Source organism: Lampetra fluviatilis, chromosome 14 (genome assembly GCF_964198595.1).
Source record: "Lampetra fluviatilis chromosome 14, kcLamFluv1.1, whole genome shotgun sequence".
In the NCBI taxonomy this organism is placed as follows: Eukaryota; Metazoa; Chordata; class Hyperoartia; order Petromyzontiformes; family Petromyzontidae; genus Lampetra; species Lampetra fluviatilis.
This window is the reverse complement of record NC_136288.1, coordinates 10,385,065-10,402,347: the sequence shown is the minus strand read 5'-3', so window position 1 is coordinate 10,402,347 and position 17,283 is coordinate 10,385,065. Positions and strand designations below refer to the sequence as shown.

The following is a 17,283-nucleotide window of genomic DNA, read 5'->3' as shown; positions in this document are numbered from 1 at the left end:
TTAAGTAGAACGTTTTGTCGATATTTATTTAAAGTTGCGCATTTTGATGTGACGTCACATTTCTCAAACCCCCCCCTCCCCTTGTCACACATCGTCACAAATGTATGACCCCCCCCCCCCCAGGTGCGTGACGTCATTTATGGACGTCCCCCTAAACAGGCTGCTGCGGCAAATGCTGTTAGCAAGCACCAAGGCAGGCTGGGTTGCCAGCACCACGACTGGCCACCTTTGTCTCAATGGTGATGTTTCCACACAGTCCCAAGTTCTCATTTAAGGCTGAGTCGACCTAGGAGAGGCCCAGGGCTGCTTCAGATATTCTTCACTGGTTGGATACGAGAATCCCACTCACCAAACATACACATACTACAACAGTGTATGGCGTGGTGGTGCAGTTGTGTACTGCATTAACATGTGAATATTTCGATTTAAAGCTTTCGTGACTGCAGGGATTCATCTTCTTGGTTCTTTCGGTAAAGTCACGTAGAAGGGAAATAATAAAATAATAAAAATAAAATTCAACATAAGAAAATAATTATAATTATTCTTTTATTGTTTCATTTTATTTTTATTATTTCCATTCTACGTGACTTTACCGAAAGAACCAAGAAGATGTGAATATGTCTTGATACCGGAGGAAACCATTATGATTCTGGCAGCATGGGTTCGATCCCGATTCTGTTGTGGGCCTTCCAGAGGTTGCTCGACCTGATAAGAGCCCCTGGTGTGGTGTGTAAACATCACAACTGGGAAGGCACTGGGTGGCTGGGCGTGTTGCCGATTAACATCTAACCCCAGCATCCCAAAGCACATTATATAACCTCTCATCCCAAATACACGAAACATACCACTTCGAATCCTATTGTACCAGCTCTTCCTGCCCTATGCCAGTCTGATTATGCGCTCGCTGAAATTCGTGGGCTGCGAGGCGAAAACAGGATGTCACGAAATAAAGATCCCCCAATAGTCATACACTGCTGGGGTACGTGTTGTTAGCGACAATAGGGTCTGGTTATATCAGCCCATCGGGGCCTGGCATGAAAACCCGGCGTCCATGTTCATTGCTCAAGGACAAGACATTGTGCCCACGGAGAGGTGTTTTGGTAAAAAAAAAAAGGAGCGATGGGCGACGCGTAACGTTTGTAATTTCATGGCATACACTCACTGGTTCGAGTCCCGACATCTAAACTCGCAGGAGGTGCAAACGGGACAAAGTGGTGAAAAATTCATCAGGCCACGAGATGCAACGCGACGATCAATCGTCGCTCTTCCGCGCCAGGCGGCAAAAGCTCCAGTTGTGCTCGACTGTGTTCTCATTGGCACGCTCACTCATGTGGTGCACGCGGGAGCATCTCAGAGAAAACCCCTGGCGTGCAATGTACTCCCACAGGTGCACGCGCAGCGACACTTCTTGCGTATAATCACACGGCCCAAACGTGAAAGACATTTGCGCGTCGCGCGTATCCATCATGTGCTTGTTCCAGCGCGTGAAGTTTCCGGCGATACTCTGGAGCAGTGCAAACACCTTCGTTGTGATGGTGAGCTGCGTAATGATCACAGTCACTGGGTTCGAGTACTTGCTTAGCTTGCGAGTGCTTGCCAGCTCCACTGTCTCCTCGTAAGTATCCAACGCGTAAAGGGGCTTGGGCTCATTGAGGCATTGGATGAGCGGCTCTATTTGATAAAAGTCAGCCTCCTTTCGTAGGAGATCAATCTCCTTGAAGTCCTGCGGGAGGGTGAGTTCTGAAGTGCGCAGGAAGTTGAGCACGTAGCGGAAGAGCGGCCCGTCGCGGTCGATGAAGTAGTGCCCCTGCGCGTCTCTGGCCGTCGGCAGATCCCCGCTGAACATGGCGCCCAGCATGGAATCCGAGTAGCGCGTGAGCGTGGCGCGCGACGTGCTGTAAAGGTGTCCGCCCACGTTCAGCGTCACAGGCTCCGACATTATTATTATGATGATGATGATGATGTCTCCCATGGCTCCTCATCTTCACCGCGAGATGCAGATGGGCACTGGGCTGGTAGGAAAAACAAAATGTATTTTAAGAATGAAAATCATCAGACCCAATATTGGCAGGTACTTCAACATCATCACAATCCGTGAGCAGATAGCCCGTAGGTGTCCACTGAACATTTCGTAATTTTTTTCCACTTTCCTCTATCTTGTGCCAATATGCTTAAGTAGTGCCACATCTTTTTGGCACATAGTTATTCGAATAACACAACAATACAGTGAGCCATTTAAGTTTTGCTGGAATGTGATAAAAAAAAAAGTCATTTCTGCATTTCGTGGCATGAATTATTTGAAAAAAGTGTTGGGTATTGCCGCACAATTACTGCTTGAACATTCACAACCCAGGGTGTTCTGAGCTCGCCACGCAAATCACGCCATGTGGGACTTGAAATAAATGCTGCATTGGACATGCCATACCGCGCAAACCATACCAGTGTGCAGCATCACAGACACGATTCTCCATACCACACCTTGTTTGAAAGATATGAAGAAATCCAGTCTGGGATGCTTGTTTAACAAAAATTACCCAATGTGTGGTCATTTGTAATTCAACGTTGAAGACAATGTCCTGGCCAATACGTGAAAAGAGTCTGCAGTTTGTAAAATGTGGTTCCTTGAAACTTGTAGATTTGAAGCTTTCGTGACTGCAAGGATTCATACTCTTAGTTCTTTCGGTAAAGTCACGTAGGTAAAAAATGAAATTAATAAAAAATAAAAACAATAAAATCACGACGTTTCGGAGGCAACACAAGCTTCCGTCTTCAGGTGAAACTGTCACAGCAAAAAATCCGAAACGTCGTGATTTTTTTAATTAATTTTAATTTCATTTTTTACCTACGTGACTTTACCGAAAGAACTAAGAGTAAGGTTCCTTGAAACGCAACACAATCGTCGCGAGCGTTGCTCTGGAGAACGTACCAACCATTATCACGCAAGCAGACAACACACACGGCCTCTCCTTCCCACGGCCTGACCCCTTCACATCATCAGCACACGTCTCACGCGTACACAGCGCCCCGAACCAGCCACGCCGGTGCAACTTGTGCGGGCGCATCGGCGATTCAACCACAAGTTGAACTTCCGGTAAACGCAATCTCGTCGGCGGTCAGCTTTACTTAAGCTAATTAAACACATTCCTGCGGAGGGAGCTGGTAGGAACGTTGGGTTGCTCGGTCAATGGCCAGGGTCAACGGCGGCGTGGTGTATTCCGCAAATATGCCCGACTGTGAGGGCGGGCACAAGCTGGCGTGAGTAGGTTAAACGTTGAGTTTTATAAGGGCATCACGGGGTGACCAGCCCCTCTGCTGTTATTGCATCCCACTGTGATTTTTGCACACAGCGTTGGTGTACGGTGTTTTTTCTGCAATATTTTGCTGTCTTTTGTTGGATTTTCTGTTTGCACTTAGTCACATATTCACTTTAAGATGTTTTTTGTTCATGTTTTTTGTTTGTTGCGGTTGCACCCGATTCAAGAGCCGAATGGCTCACAGGGCTATACCTAATAAATGAACTTGAAACTTGATCACATTAAAGAAGAGAGGGGAAAAAACCCCGCCATGTGTTCGGTCACAAACATCGCTACGAAAGTCGCGCCTCGCATCAACAAGTTCCTGGGTTCGATCCCCTAATAACAGCTGTAATCAATGAAAACACCCACACGCGCTTTTCACATTGGCCACACAGATCCCGACGCTGAAACGATCATCTGGCAATGCCCTCGATTGGGATTGCACCGCAGCAGCAGCAACAACTTCCTTCGGAGACGTGAGACTCGGCTGAGCCTTTCGCGAGTCATCAATCTCGGTAGCTACGACGACGACAAATCAAATCGTATTCTTGGTTCGTTCGGTGAAGTCACGTGGAAGAGAAATAATAAAAAATAAAACAATTAAATTCTCACGTTTCGATTGCAACACCAGCAATCATCATCAGCTGTGAAAACCACAACAAGAAAATATATGTTTTATGTCCATTATTTTATTATTTCCCTTCTACGTGACTTTACCGAAAGAACCAAAGAATATTGATCCATGCAGTCACGAAAGCTTCAAATCGAGATCAAATCGCGTCCGCGAGCCAAGGCCCCCTCGACTGCGAGCCGGCCTGGCCCTGGGCTCGAGGCTTGCGGCCTTTCCGTCAGCCACAGGCACGGGGCCCTTTGGGAATCCGCCCACCACGACCGCCTCCTCCTCCTCCTCAACGCCAGTGAGGGCGTCTCGGAGCCGCAACTCTACCGGAGGAGACGTCCCCGCGCGGAGGCTCCTCCATCGTTGGCGAGGCGGCAGCGGCAGCAGCAGCAGCGAACGTCTCTCCACGTGGCGTCACAGCGCGACATGACGTCACCGGCCTCGTTTGGCCGACGTGATGTCACGGAAATAACATCACAGCGTGACGTGATGTCACCGGCCTCGTTTGGCCGACGTGATGTCACGGGGATAACATCACAGCGCGACATGACGTCACCGGCCTCGTTTGGCCGACGTGATGTCACGGGGATAACATCACAGCGCGACATGACGTCACCGGCCTCGTTTGGCCGACGTGATGTCACCGGGGATAACATCACAGCGCGACGTCACCGGCCTCGTTTGGCCGACGTGATGTCACGGGGATAACATCACAGCGCGACGTGACGTCACCGGCCTCGTTTGGCCGACGTGATGTCAGGGGTAACATCACAGCGCGACATGACGTCAACGGCCTCGTTTGGCCGACGTGATGTCACCGGGGATAACATCACAGCGTGACGTGATGTCACCAGATTTGAAGCTTTCGTGACTGCAAGGATTCATACGCTTAGGTTTTTTCGGTAAAGTCAAGTAGGTAAAAAATAATAAAACATTATAATAAATGAAAATAACTAAATTAAATCACGACGTTTCGGAGGCAACACAAGTCTCCGTCTTCAGGTGGAACAGCCACAGCCAAATTTACGGTTTCTCTTCACTTTATACAGTAAATGTGGCTGTTTCGGTAAAGACACGTGTATAGAAAATAAAAATAATAAACTAAAATAAAAAAAATATTGTATTTCTTTTATTTCATCAAAATAATTAACTAAAATTAAACATTTTTATTTTATTTGTATTTTCTATCTACGTACCGAAAGAACCAAGAATATGAATTCCTGCAGTCACGAAAGTGTCACAATTTAAGGTAGGCACTGATCAGGGGCTGGCAGGCATGCAACTGCCTCATACCAGTGGCCATCGAGGTTCCATCGCCCGACTCGCCAGCAGAAGGAAGTGGAGCAGGTGGACTCAGCGCCATCTACTTTCCATCTGTACGGGGATCGAGTGTTGCCCCCTCGCGCAATGCGTGGGGTTTTCTCCCGGTGCTCCGGTTTCCTCGCCACGCGCACAAACACTCATTCACTGCCTGAAAACACCCCAAAATAATCCAACGTAGCAGGACGCGACTGATAAGATACCGTGACAACGTGTGGTTTCCTGGATAAACAAGTCATTATTATTGGTTTTGATTGTATTTGTTGGCGTGGGTAAAATACATTCAGCCTGAAGTTGTTTTACACAATACTCCACGTGGGACCTAGGCGAGTCCACAGCGTAACCATACACATCATAAGAGCATAAACATAATGACACTGGGCACCGAGTAGCACACACAATCGAGGAAACAGGTTACCTCGTTCCAAACGTTTCCAAAATATTGTGTAACACACTACAGATCATATGGAGATGTCACAGCCACTTGTATGAGCTTTAATATGGGAAACACACCAAACATTACAAAATGGGAATAAAAAAACCCAGCCCACAGAACCCCGTAAATCCCACCTTACATACAAACATAACACCTCGAAATAATTTGATGTTGCGACATTCCCTTATCATTACAGAAAATTGAATATTTTAACAACCAACTGTGTTTCATCTCCAAACATTCGAAACCGCTCAACCAAGGTGACCTCACGAGAGAATCGTGGGTTAGGGACTTCAGTTTCTAGGAGAGAGATCGGTGCCATCGACCAGGAACAGAAGCCTGAAAATGTCGACGGCTGAACGATGTCGCGATGAAGGGAACTGCAGAAGGCACTGGCAATATGGGGATGCCTTCTTAATGTGTTCTCCACAGCCGGCTGAGGTTGCTGTCGACGCCCTCGGTGAAGATCACCGCATCAGTCGTGCGCACGACAACTAACGGCATCTGGGAGACATCTCGAGCACACTGCGTTAAGCTGAAAGCCACAATCGTTATACAGTAGAACCTCGGAGATCGAACGCACCAGAACTCGAACAAATCGGTGTTCGGACGATATTTCTGAACATTTTTTGCCCCGGAAACCGGACGAAATTCGGAGGTCGAATGGGCAATCGTGACTTGAAAGAACCTGTGCGGCTGAGACGCGTATGGCCAGCGTGCGTGACGCTTTCCCAGACGAAGGTTTTACCGTGTGAGAGGCTCGGTTAACACGAAGCTCTCACCCAGTGCAGACCCGCAAAACATCATGCCTTAACGTTAATTTCCATAATTTTAATGTTTTTTGGTGTTTATCCATACACAATGTCTCCATTTATTGTTTCTTGTTTTTTTTCCGTATGATTTTATGCATGTAATTACTGTAAACTTCGTGTAAAAATACTTTGAGAGATTTCTTGTGTCTGGAACCAATTAATGTCATTTACATTAATTATTATGGGGAAAATTTATTCGGTGTTCGAATGGCCTTCTGGAACGAATTAAGCTCGATCTCCGGGGTACCACTGTACAGCTGTTTTGATTATCAGATGTTACAGAAACTGTGCTGTTCACTTTGGCGGCGAGATTTAATTCACACTTATGTTTTCCTAAAAATATCTGTGAAGTCTCAAGAACAACCAAACCTCTGCCATCTTCTCCATTCCTCATGTATGTTAGAAACATGCATTGAGATTACGATTAATTTGCTGCTATAAATGTCCAAATGATAAGCCACTTTATTGAGCTATCATTTGTGGCCAGGTCGCTTCTGCACCATAAGGTGTATAATACCTCAGTGGGCTTTGCCCGGATAGGATGGAGATTGTTTAGTTTTGTGTTTAGGTGATTTGTTTACCTTTCTTGTACTCTTCACTATCGTGTTTTTGTATTCTTTGTTATTGCGACGTTCTTTCCCGCCCCTACTGGACATCTGTAAAAAAAAAGATCTTTATAGCTCATCGGATCCCTCCAGGATAAATATTTAGATTCCGATGTTCAAATGGGATCACACGTTTGAGTTCGCGAGCAGCGAGTAAACGTGTCGTTCATTTTCCACGAAGGTGTGGCGTATCGACACGCTTTCAACCTTGACGCCAGGAGAGAGCACATCAAACACGAAGGACTGTGTCCCACGTGGACTCGAGTTGTACAGGTTTTAGTGCGCCAAGTGTTTAAAACAATGTTGCGTCGGCACTGGAGATGGGACAGCATATCGTTGCCCTCCCAGCACCGGTCTCACCCTCGGTACGTGTGTCTGCGATCTGAAACCCAATGCAGGTAAGAAGGGAAGACGCAAATATCTGACAGCAGCCCATGCTGCCAAACCCTCAGCACCACTCCCACTGCAATAGGCACAGCCTGCTCCGCTACCTCTCATCAAGATATAAAGTTCCAGCAGCTCAAAAAATTCACTGCGTTCAATACGACCCTACCATATCAGTCCAAATAATTCCCCGCACCACTTTCATTCTAGCCAGGAAAATCACTGCAGGACTGACACGATGAACATCAATACGTTTCTTCTAGGAAAAAACCCAAGACCACCTCTCTCGGTGTTTAACTACCACTACGGTGCTCTAAAGAAGAAACCGTTGTCAATATTTCAGTAAGCAGAGGTGTTAAAATTACTCCCAATAATGTGTAAGCTTATCATTTGATGTTTGCTTAAACGTACGGCTATTTTACCATTCTGGAAAAGCCTAACATGTGATATGTTTATAGCCAGATGCGCAAGACACTGGGATATTCATAAAAATACTGTTAAAACCATGAACATTACCAAAAAAATTAAAATAAACCTCACCTTATATTGAGATATTTAATTTGATGTTCCTTGAACCTCCCCACATTGTGAACACACCCTGGGTTCCCCTTAAGCAGACTGCTGCTTATCAAGGACGTATTGGATCGAGGCGTATTATCCGAATGTTGGTAAACACCTTCTATGAAAGCTCAATAAACATATTCAATTAAATATCTGCACTCAGCCCCACTTATCTTGTAACCATATGAAAATAAAGAGAGGCACAACCATAAGTATCTATCCCGTATCTGCTCCCACATCAAAAATAAACCTACAGCATTCTATACAAATTCCTTCTGGGAGCATATCATTTTCAGTAGCATTGGGTCACCACAAATATTTACACCAAGAAAAAACTTAACCCGTAAAAACAAAGTTTTTCACTATAAATCCTTTATATGCGTGGCGGCTAGAGTCCTCTCGTCCTCTGGCTTGAGATGGCTGCCACCTATGGGTCAGATGATTGCCTGCCACCATTAAGCAATTGGTAATTAAATATAATTTATTTTTTCCTAAAAAGTGGAAAAATTTGGAAAAAAAATTTCACGAACATTAATTGTCACGCACAACGAGTCTGTGTGCAAAATGTCAGCTCGATTGGATCACGGGAAGTGGGTTAAAAAACGACCGAAAGATTTGCACGGTCCTAAGCAAGCAAGCGAACTTAATATAAAGGATTTTAAAAAGCCCGTGGAACAAAACCGCTCAGTTCCAGAGGTACCCATGAGGTGTATAAATTAGCTCAAGTCACTGACGATGCCTAAAATGACCAATGTCTGAGGCCCAAAAGAGCAGAACGCCATTCCCAACCTCAGAATGCCAAACCACCTGGGTGGAACGAACGTCTCAACGTGTCTTTCGCACTCTGGTGAATGAACGTTGTGTGCAAATTCAATTTTAACACAGGTGGCCTAGCAGACTCTGAATACATTCACAGTCTTCGTATAACAGCTAGGGTTTGTACAGTACTTAAATCGTTACGTGCAAGTACAAGTGTGTATATATATATTGTGGATAATTGTATAGGGACACGTTTTTACAGCCCCTATGTATCGACTGACTTGGCGCAAGAGACTTTAAATGGCCAAAATACATAACACATTACAACCGATCTTGATTCCCAGAGTGACATTTCCCTAAATCGATACATGCATTCATTTTTCGTTTCAGCTTTTCTTTCTAATTAAATGTATTTTGGTTACCCAATGGAAGCTATTGAGCTATAAACAATATACACATCTCACATACAATTCCCCATCGTTTTCAAAGTACCACGTGATTAAATTAATTTTCAAATTACAATGAAATCTGAATGTACTGGCTGCTCTCTGCTCCGAAAAGACGGCACTAGAAACGCGAGTATTCTACGTTTGTTGGCTGCGGCAGTGTTCATGAAGATGCCAGGGGGTTTTTAATTGGTCTGTTAATATTGTGTTTTTGGAACTTATTGTTACACAACTATTCTTATCCACAGCTCTATGATCTACAAATCATAGTATCCGTGGAGGCTATAGGATATTTGAAAACTCCTATTATCCACGGTCCATATTCTTACAATTATCCGTGACTTATCCCCCATAAATCTTTGCAGAAGAGCATCCTATTACGCGTGATAAAAATTGCATTTGCCAACACTTTATGCCTCAAATACCCCTGCTGCATTGGAGAAAGTCCTAATAACCTGTGATCTTTTTGCTGAGAAGGGGACTTGCGCAGATGTTTACTCCGTGGATAAGAGGACTAAAATTGTGGATAACCGCGTGGTTAAGAGGATCTGTAATATTGGTCTCCTAATTTCTGTAAAATTGGTCTCCCATCGCACTTCCAAATAGAACTGTTGCCTACGTACATTTCAAAAGAAGTCCCAACATACATACATACAGACATTTCCCTGCAGATAAGAGGAGTTCTGCATTTTTATAATCCAATTCGTTTATCCAGCATGGCCTCAATGAGTCTCAAGATGATACTTGAGGAGGGTCCTGACAAGCTTTCGCAGAAGCGGCGCGATGTTGCTACGTCCAATTCCAAACGAGGCATTTACAGGTCATTTTTCAGCATTGTGTCTGTGCTTTTTTTAGCTTATAGGAGAAAACAAGAAATCCCAGAGGAAACCCATGCAGAACAGAGGGAGAACATACAAACCCCAAAAAGAAAGACGCCCGAGTTAGCAATCGAACCCAGGGGGCCTTCTTGCCGCCTGTGCTGTAACCTGCGGTAAGGACCTCCGTTACAGCACAGACAGCTTCTTCAGCAACAGCGTGTGGTCGAGTGTTGCACTTGCCAGCAGGCCACCCTCGTTTTTGGGCGAGCCCTCGTACACGATTTCCTCTCCGCGCAGCGTGGTCATGTGGCCACCCAGTGCAGTCAAAATGGCATTGCCAGCGCAGATGTCCCACTTCTTGATGAGCGTCGTGTGGATGTACACGTCCGCCTTGTCCGAGTCGTCCCCCGTCACGTCAAGCAAGGACAGCACTTTGTACCCTGTAGTGACGGAAAGAAAACAACATACTTGCCTGGCACCACACAACAACAACCGCCATTCGCCACTAAGTAACGGTGATGTCACCACCGCGCCTGTGAAAACCTATGTGCATTTTAAAGCCACGTGAAGTGTCGAACGCCCGCTGGCAGGAGCTCATGGGACAGACCCAGGTGCCACGGCTTGACTTACTGAGATGACAGGCAGATGCGCCACCTGTGTTTTAGCTGCCCGGCGCTGCACTCATTGTTGTGAGCGTCGCTCCTCTGCCCTTCGTTGTTGCCCTCATTTATAAAACGGTGCATCCTTGCTCGTTCACGCCCGATGGAGATCTATCGAGGGTGTTTGGTCTACTCTTCCACACTGCCCAGACGTCTTGGAAGAGGCCGGAATACCCACACTTTACCCCACCGCACACGACCCGCTGATCGACTGAGGTGCGCCCGTTTACACGGCTGGATAAACAGAGGTGGTGGTGGATTTGAGAAACTTGCCCGGATTGTTTCAACCGCCGTGACGGGAGATGGAATCGCACGAGACACGTCCGGGTTGCCAGTGCAGTATGCTCACCATCACACCGCTTCGTCTCTCCACTGAAATGTCGCGTTTGTCGCGACCATCTTTACCCGTGTCTGCACCGCAGTCACCGGCGAGGCAAAGAAATAGTAATAGGTTTTTACCCTTTCAACTGGTACAAAAACTGACACCTTTATACAAGGCATCAAGTTTGCAATAACCACAACACAAGCAGTCAAAATGCAAACAAAAAGAAACAACTCTGATAATGATTGTTGTACGCCTTTTGGCGTCATCTGGTCCAACACCAATGGAGACTAGGCTCTAAGAAAAGCTGTCTCGGGTGTGGACCAATCAACTTCAAGGACAGTGCATATCATTATCATTATCAGAGTTGTTTCTTTTTGTTTGCATTTTGACTGCTTGTGTTGTGGTTATTGCAAACTTGATGCCTTGTATAAAGGTGTCAGTTTTTGTACCAGTTGAAAGGGTAAAAACCTTACACTATATTTTGCCACTGGTAAAGGAGATGTCTCATAGCGAGGCAAAGAAACCCCGCAACTCAACCGCCCCTCGTGGTCGACTTTTACCTGCGCCTCCAGCCGGGACGATCACGGACTTGTTGCCAAAAGCTGCGTGTGCCTGCCGAGCGACGTTGCCGGCGTGGGACCGAGAGACGATGAACACCGGAGACTCGTGTCCCGCGTGGCGCTGTTGCACATTGGCCGAGTGCCCACGGCCAACAAATCCCCACACTGCAAGCAGCGCACCCCACGCATTCACGCACGGAAATCACAAACGCACGCAAAGGCAATTTACACACAGTTTAAGCAGCAGGGGGGCAGTGCAAGTGGCAATACTCGTGCCTCACAGCAAGAGGGCCCTGGGTTCAATTCCCAACTCGGGCGGCTTTCTATGTGGAGTTTGTTTTCTCTCCCCCTGTTCTGCAGTCGGAGTGAGAGCTTGCCGAGTTTGTATTCTCTCCCCCTGTTCTGCGTTTCCTCCGTCTTCTCTATTTACCTCCAATAGCGAAACAACGTAACATACATTGTGACTGGTATTGGCCAAAACATCAAAATTCTGAAAATAATTACCGTAAATAACTAATTGAAATCACACACTGCGACATCGCCGCTCCTGAAAAAAGAGTCTTGAGACTCGGGTGAGGCTTCCTGGGTAAACAAGCGGGAGAGGGACGTGGGCCAAAGACATGTGGACCACCACCACCACCATGCCCAAGCCAGAAGGTGAACACAACGTGAGTGCGACCTTCTCCTTTCCCCAATTATGCGGCAGGAAGCAGGACCACAGAAATCCCTCCAAGTATCCGTGACAGCGGTGAAAGTTTCCGGATTCGTACCCCATGCAGTGAAATCACTGCCGAACCGCACGTTCACTCAACACTCTCAAGCAGTTCTAGATTTGAAGCTTTCGTGACTGCAAGGATTCATACTCTTAGGTTTTTTCGGTAAAGTCACGTAAGTAAAAAATAAATAATAAGAAATAATAGAAAGAATATTATTTCTATAATTTTTTATTATTAAAAAAAAAAATTTACCTTTTACCTACGTGACTTTACCGAAAAAACGTAAGAGTATACTCTCAAGCAGCCACACCGGCTAGCTGCGTCGAGTGGACATAATTCCAAATGTACAAGCAACTCCATCAGAAGACTCCTCGTGTCTCGGTTTAATGGCAAACGCACAAGAAAGCATCGCGGTGTTTGACTCAAGGCATGAGGGGCTCCACCAGCAAACATAGAAACCGCCTCCAACCTGACAGCCCGTGCGGTGCACACAGCCGCGTGCGCTGACCACAGCCTACTACTCGCACGTTATCCATTCCCCTACATACGTGTAAATTGGTTCAATTTAATGTTTAACAAAAACACATTTCAACTCATTAATACCATTAAATCTCACGAGAACGAGAGCTCAAGGTCAGTACGAGCCCACGTGGGCGACGCACAGCACACGGGGTACGGCACAGATTACAGGATCACCGCAGATTAGGCTCCCCCCAGATCAACGCAGCTGATTACTGAAGTTCTGCTGTGTTTCCCATCATCTGCAGTATGCCCCCATTGGTCCAGCTTCACAAGAGCTATCGGTTTTATAGCCCTCCCGAGAACATCCCTGGCATGTATTATCGGTCACTCAGTCACGACTGGCTCTGAAATTATTTGCTTGTACACTCAGCAACAATGACCACAGCAACAGAGAAAATACAAACGCAACGACGGCCTCTACGCACCGGTCAGCTTGAGGAACGGCTTGTGGATGACTCCGATAACCGGCTTCCCATTGATGGCCACACACACCATCGTGGTCACGTACTTTACGAGGTTATCTGCATCCAGGGAAACGACACGAGAGGAGCCGGGTGAGGTGCTGTACGCAGACTCGCGAGTAATTGCATTCAGCGAGAGTGGTGCTGGATCGTCACCAGAGCCACTGCCATCACCTGGGTGTTTGGGAAGCTCATTCATTGCAAGGCCCATTTGCGCAGGATCAGCACCAACACAAGATGCGATGCTCCTGCTGTTTCGGCGAACGCGCGCGCATCGTCCACACGCACTTGGCGACTCGTAGTGGGAATCGCAAATTGTAGCGGCTGACATTCCCGCGAAGCTCTATCCTTCGTTTTAGTGAACACAAAGTGGGTGAACAAACACACCGGTGCCCAGCAGTGAAAAATTTAAACCTTTCCGATTTCTCTCTTTTGTACCTGCACACAAAGTTATTGAGCAGTCTGCTCGTCTTATGGGGCACGTGCTAAAACCCCAACGTTCCCAAAGCCCCCCAGTCCATGAGAAGTATTCGCTTGTGTAAATTCCAAAACCACTTCTATTGATAAACCATAAATGATTACCTTGTGTAACTAATTTTTGTAATGCATATTAGTTTGCACATTCCCTCCTTGCAATGTCTTGTGTAACTGCTGCCACTGACTGCCCGCTGTCTTGGGCTGTGGTTGTCCTTGTCACAGTGTGGTCAAGCTCAATGGGCCTTAACCAGCTGAAATAATCAAGTGTGAGGCTGATTAGGTCACCGTGAGTCCACTCTGCAGGTAAAGATGGCCCCACAATTACCACAACATGAAGGCGACGCTGCTTGTCCCCAAATTAAACGCAACCACCGCTCACCGACTCCAGTGAGAGTGTTTCAGTGTTTGTGTGTGTTTTTTATGATTTCTTTCATAAGAAACCCAATCGTACAGTCCTTCGCGAGGTATACATGAAAAACCAAACGCACAGCGAACTAAACTATCAAGTTTTCGGGTATGAGACCTGGGGGAAAGTTGGAATCAATGTCAATGTTAAAAACAGGGGCTACATCCACGATTCACTCGGAAAAGAAAAAAATTATTTAAAAAGGGTAAATTCCTTTTTAGCCCAATGCCAGGAGTTCTTGAGCAACTCAACGTACAGCAAACCCTTCTTATTATTAAACATTCCGAATTATGTACAATGATACTCCCCAGTGCATCTTGCCCCAATAAAACACTCACACTGCATATATGCCGAAAGCGCAGCCATGTCGAATTATCCCCAATTACGAATTATCAAATACTGAAATAACGAGGTTTTACTGTAACGTAGAAAAGCCGTCCTTCAATCCGGAATTTTAAAATGACCCAAAGCGGAGAATAACTTTTTCCTGAAGAATTATCAGGGAATCGAATGTTTTTTTGTCATTCCACTCACGGGTTTCGTTCAGCTGTATGGCATCTCAAGTCTATATGTTTGATTATGCTCAGATTTCTATTTGCCAACTCTTCGTTCATGTCAACGCTTTATTTTTGGCTGACCCAAGTCACTCTTGCATTTGAAAGTCGTCCCGGTCTCCTGAGCTCACCCGGTTAAACAAAATCAACTTGACAATAGATCGTGCCAGTTCGTACAGTGCATGTATCCATTTCAGTGGGTGAACGCATGCTAAAATTAGAATGCAACGCGTCCCACTGACTTCACATGTGTGTGCGTGTCAAACCCGTGTACTCCTGTGTGGCATCCAGAGGGTCCAGCCACACTGTCAGGGCCTTCTGCAAGGCTGGCTGGGGGTGTGGGATCCGCTCCAGGACCTCACGATGAATGGAGTGGTCCCATTCCACATCCTCCACGTCCGTGTTGTCAGTCTCCTCGGAGATGACCTGTGGCGACGTCGTCACAGCACCGCACGTTAACCGCACGGCGTTCGGAGCGCGTGAATCAGGGTGCTCGCGGTCATCGAGAGGAATGCAGACGGGGAGGGTGTGGACGGAAAGTCAAGTGGAGAGAGACAGACAGAGAGAGAGATCCCGCTGAGTCAGGTGGGAGAAGAATGCGATACGTTCGGCTCATCAAGAAGAGTAAGAACATCTGGGGATTAAACAGGTGACAGTGAGAGGGAATGAGGTGAAGGAGGTGGCTGGACAGGTGGCAGTGAGAGGGAATGAGCTGAAGGAGGTGGCTCTACAGGTGGTAGTGAGAGGGAATGAGGTGAAGGAGGTGGCTGGGCAGGTGACAGTGGGAGGGAATGAGCTGAAGGAGGTGGCTTAACAGGTGGTAGTGAGAGGGAATGAGGTGAAGGAGGTGGCTGGGCAGGTGGTAGTGAAAGGGAATGAGCTGAAGGAGGTGGCTCTACAGGTGGCAGTGAGAGGGAATGAGCTGAAGGAGGTGGCTGGGCAGGTGACAGTGGGAGGGAATGAGCAGGAGAGAGGCGTGGTGAACACACACACACGGAGGGGGGGGACAGTCACGTGGTGAGCACACACACACAGGGGGGGGGGACAGACGCGTGGTGAACACCCAGGGGTGGGTAGTTGGGGGGGAGGGCGACTTGGGGGGGGGGGACTTGGGGGGGTGGGGTGACCCGGGGGTGGGGGGGGGGCGACCCGGAGGTGGGGGGGGGGCGACCCGAGGGTGGGGGGGGTGACCCGGGGTGGGTGGGGGGGCGACCCAGGGGTGGGGGGGGGGCGACCCGGGGGTGGGGGGGGGGCGACCCGAGGTAGGGAGGGGGGGGGGGCGACCGGGGGGTGGGTGGGGGGGGGCGACCGGGGGGTGGGTGGGTGGGGGGCGACCCGGGGGTGGGTGGGGGGCGACCCGGGGGTGGGTGGGGGTGGGGGCGACCCGGGGGTGGGGGGGGTGACTCAGGGGTAGGGAGGGGGGCCCGTGGTGTCCCGAAGTGGAGGGGCCTTGGCGACCCGGAGGTAGGGGGACGACCCGTTGCAACCCGGGTGTAGGGAGGGGGGGACCCGTGGTTGTTGTTGTTTGACTTGCATCCCACTGGGATTTTTGCACACAGCATTGCTATACGGTTCTTTTTCTGGTAGACTTTGCTGTTTTTTTCCTGGATTTTTCTGTTTGTGCGTAGTCACTATAAGATGTTTTCTTGTTCATGTTTTTTGTTTGTTGCGGTTGCACCCAATTCAAGAGCCGAATATCTCACAGGGCTACAACCTAATAAATAAAACTGAAACTGACATTCGGGTGGTGGTGTTGGTGGTGTTGGCCGCGCCGACCCTTCACACCAGTGGTCGCAACCGGGTACCCGATACCCGTACCCTACCCGATACCCGGCTACCCGTACCCGGGTACGGGTACCCGTTTGCGACCCTGGTGCGGCCGGGTACGGGTAGGCCGTGAGTCACTGGTGAGTCACCGTTTGTCACTCATTTCGGGTAGGGTACGGGTAGGGAACGAGTACCCGGGTACGGAACGAGTACCCGTACCCGGGTACCCATTTGCGACCCTAGTACGGCCGGGTACGGCTACGGCTACGGAATCAAACCCCGTTTTTGACCTCTGCTCCACGCACCTTGACGCCGGGCAGCGCGTGGTGGAAGGCCGCGACCATGGCGCGGTGCGACGCGATGTCTCCGGGCGTGAGTAGTTCCTCGGCTCCCTCCCGCGTCTTGCCCTTGCTGCGGACGCGCCCGGCGGCGTTCGCCCCGCGCGCCGCGGCCACTCGCGACCCGCCGCGCTCGGCCGCCAGCAACGCCACGCTCAGCACGACGCGCAGGTCCAACTCGCGGTTTCCCGCGGGCTGCGAGGCGAACGGGGGGCCGGCACCCGTGGCGCCGAGGGCGGCGAGCAGGCGGTAGAGGAGAGCGACGGTGGCGAGCGCGATGAGAGCGATGCAGAGGGTGGAAGAGCGGAGACCCAGCAGCGCCATCACCACCACCAGCTTCCACCACCACGTCCACGTTGCCTCAGTGAAGACACCGCGTCGATTTTGCCGGATCGCGCGCTGGAATCGATGCGTTCGATTCTTGGCGTCGGCTGCCACTCAC

At 48.6% G+C, this 17,283-nt stretch overlaps 2 protein-coding genes across 2 annotated transcripts; both read right to left on the bottom strand.

The window, feature by feature from the left end:
- Nucleotides 1–565: 565 nt before the first annotated feature.
- KCTD6 (potassium channel tetramerization domain containing 6) lies at nucleotides 566–4,333 on the bottom strand. Its single transcript, XM_078862486.1, has 2 exons — nucleotides 4,243–4,333; nucleotides 566–2,012 (listed from the first exon to the last, which is right to left on the bottom strand). Exon 2 carries the CDS (start codon nucleotides 1,970–1,972, stop codon nucleotides 1,253–1,255), a length of 720 nt encoding a protein of 239 aa, XP_078718612.1. The 5' UTR covers nucleotides 1,973–2,012; nucleotides 4,243–4,333; the 3' UTR covers nucleotides 566–1,252.
- Nucleotides 4,334–5,716: 1,383 nt separating this feature from the next.
- BPNT2 (3'(2'), 5'-bisphosphate nucleotidase 2) lies at nucleotides 5,717–17,216 on the bottom strand. The gene is made up of 5 exons (XM_078862699.1): nucleotides 16,809–17,216; nucleotides 15,003–15,162; nucleotides 13,264–13,359; nucleotides 11,601–11,765; nucleotides 5,717–10,496 (listed from the first exon to the last, which is right to left on the bottom strand). The coding sequence occupies exons 1-5, from the start codon at nucleotides 17,163–17,165 to the stop codon at nucleotides 10,243–10,245; spliced, it is 1,032 nt and encodes a 343-aa protein (XP_078718825.1). The 5' UTR covers nucleotides 17,166–17,216; the 3' UTR covers nucleotides 5,717–10,242.
- Nucleotides 17,217–17,283: the final 67 nt, after the last annotated feature.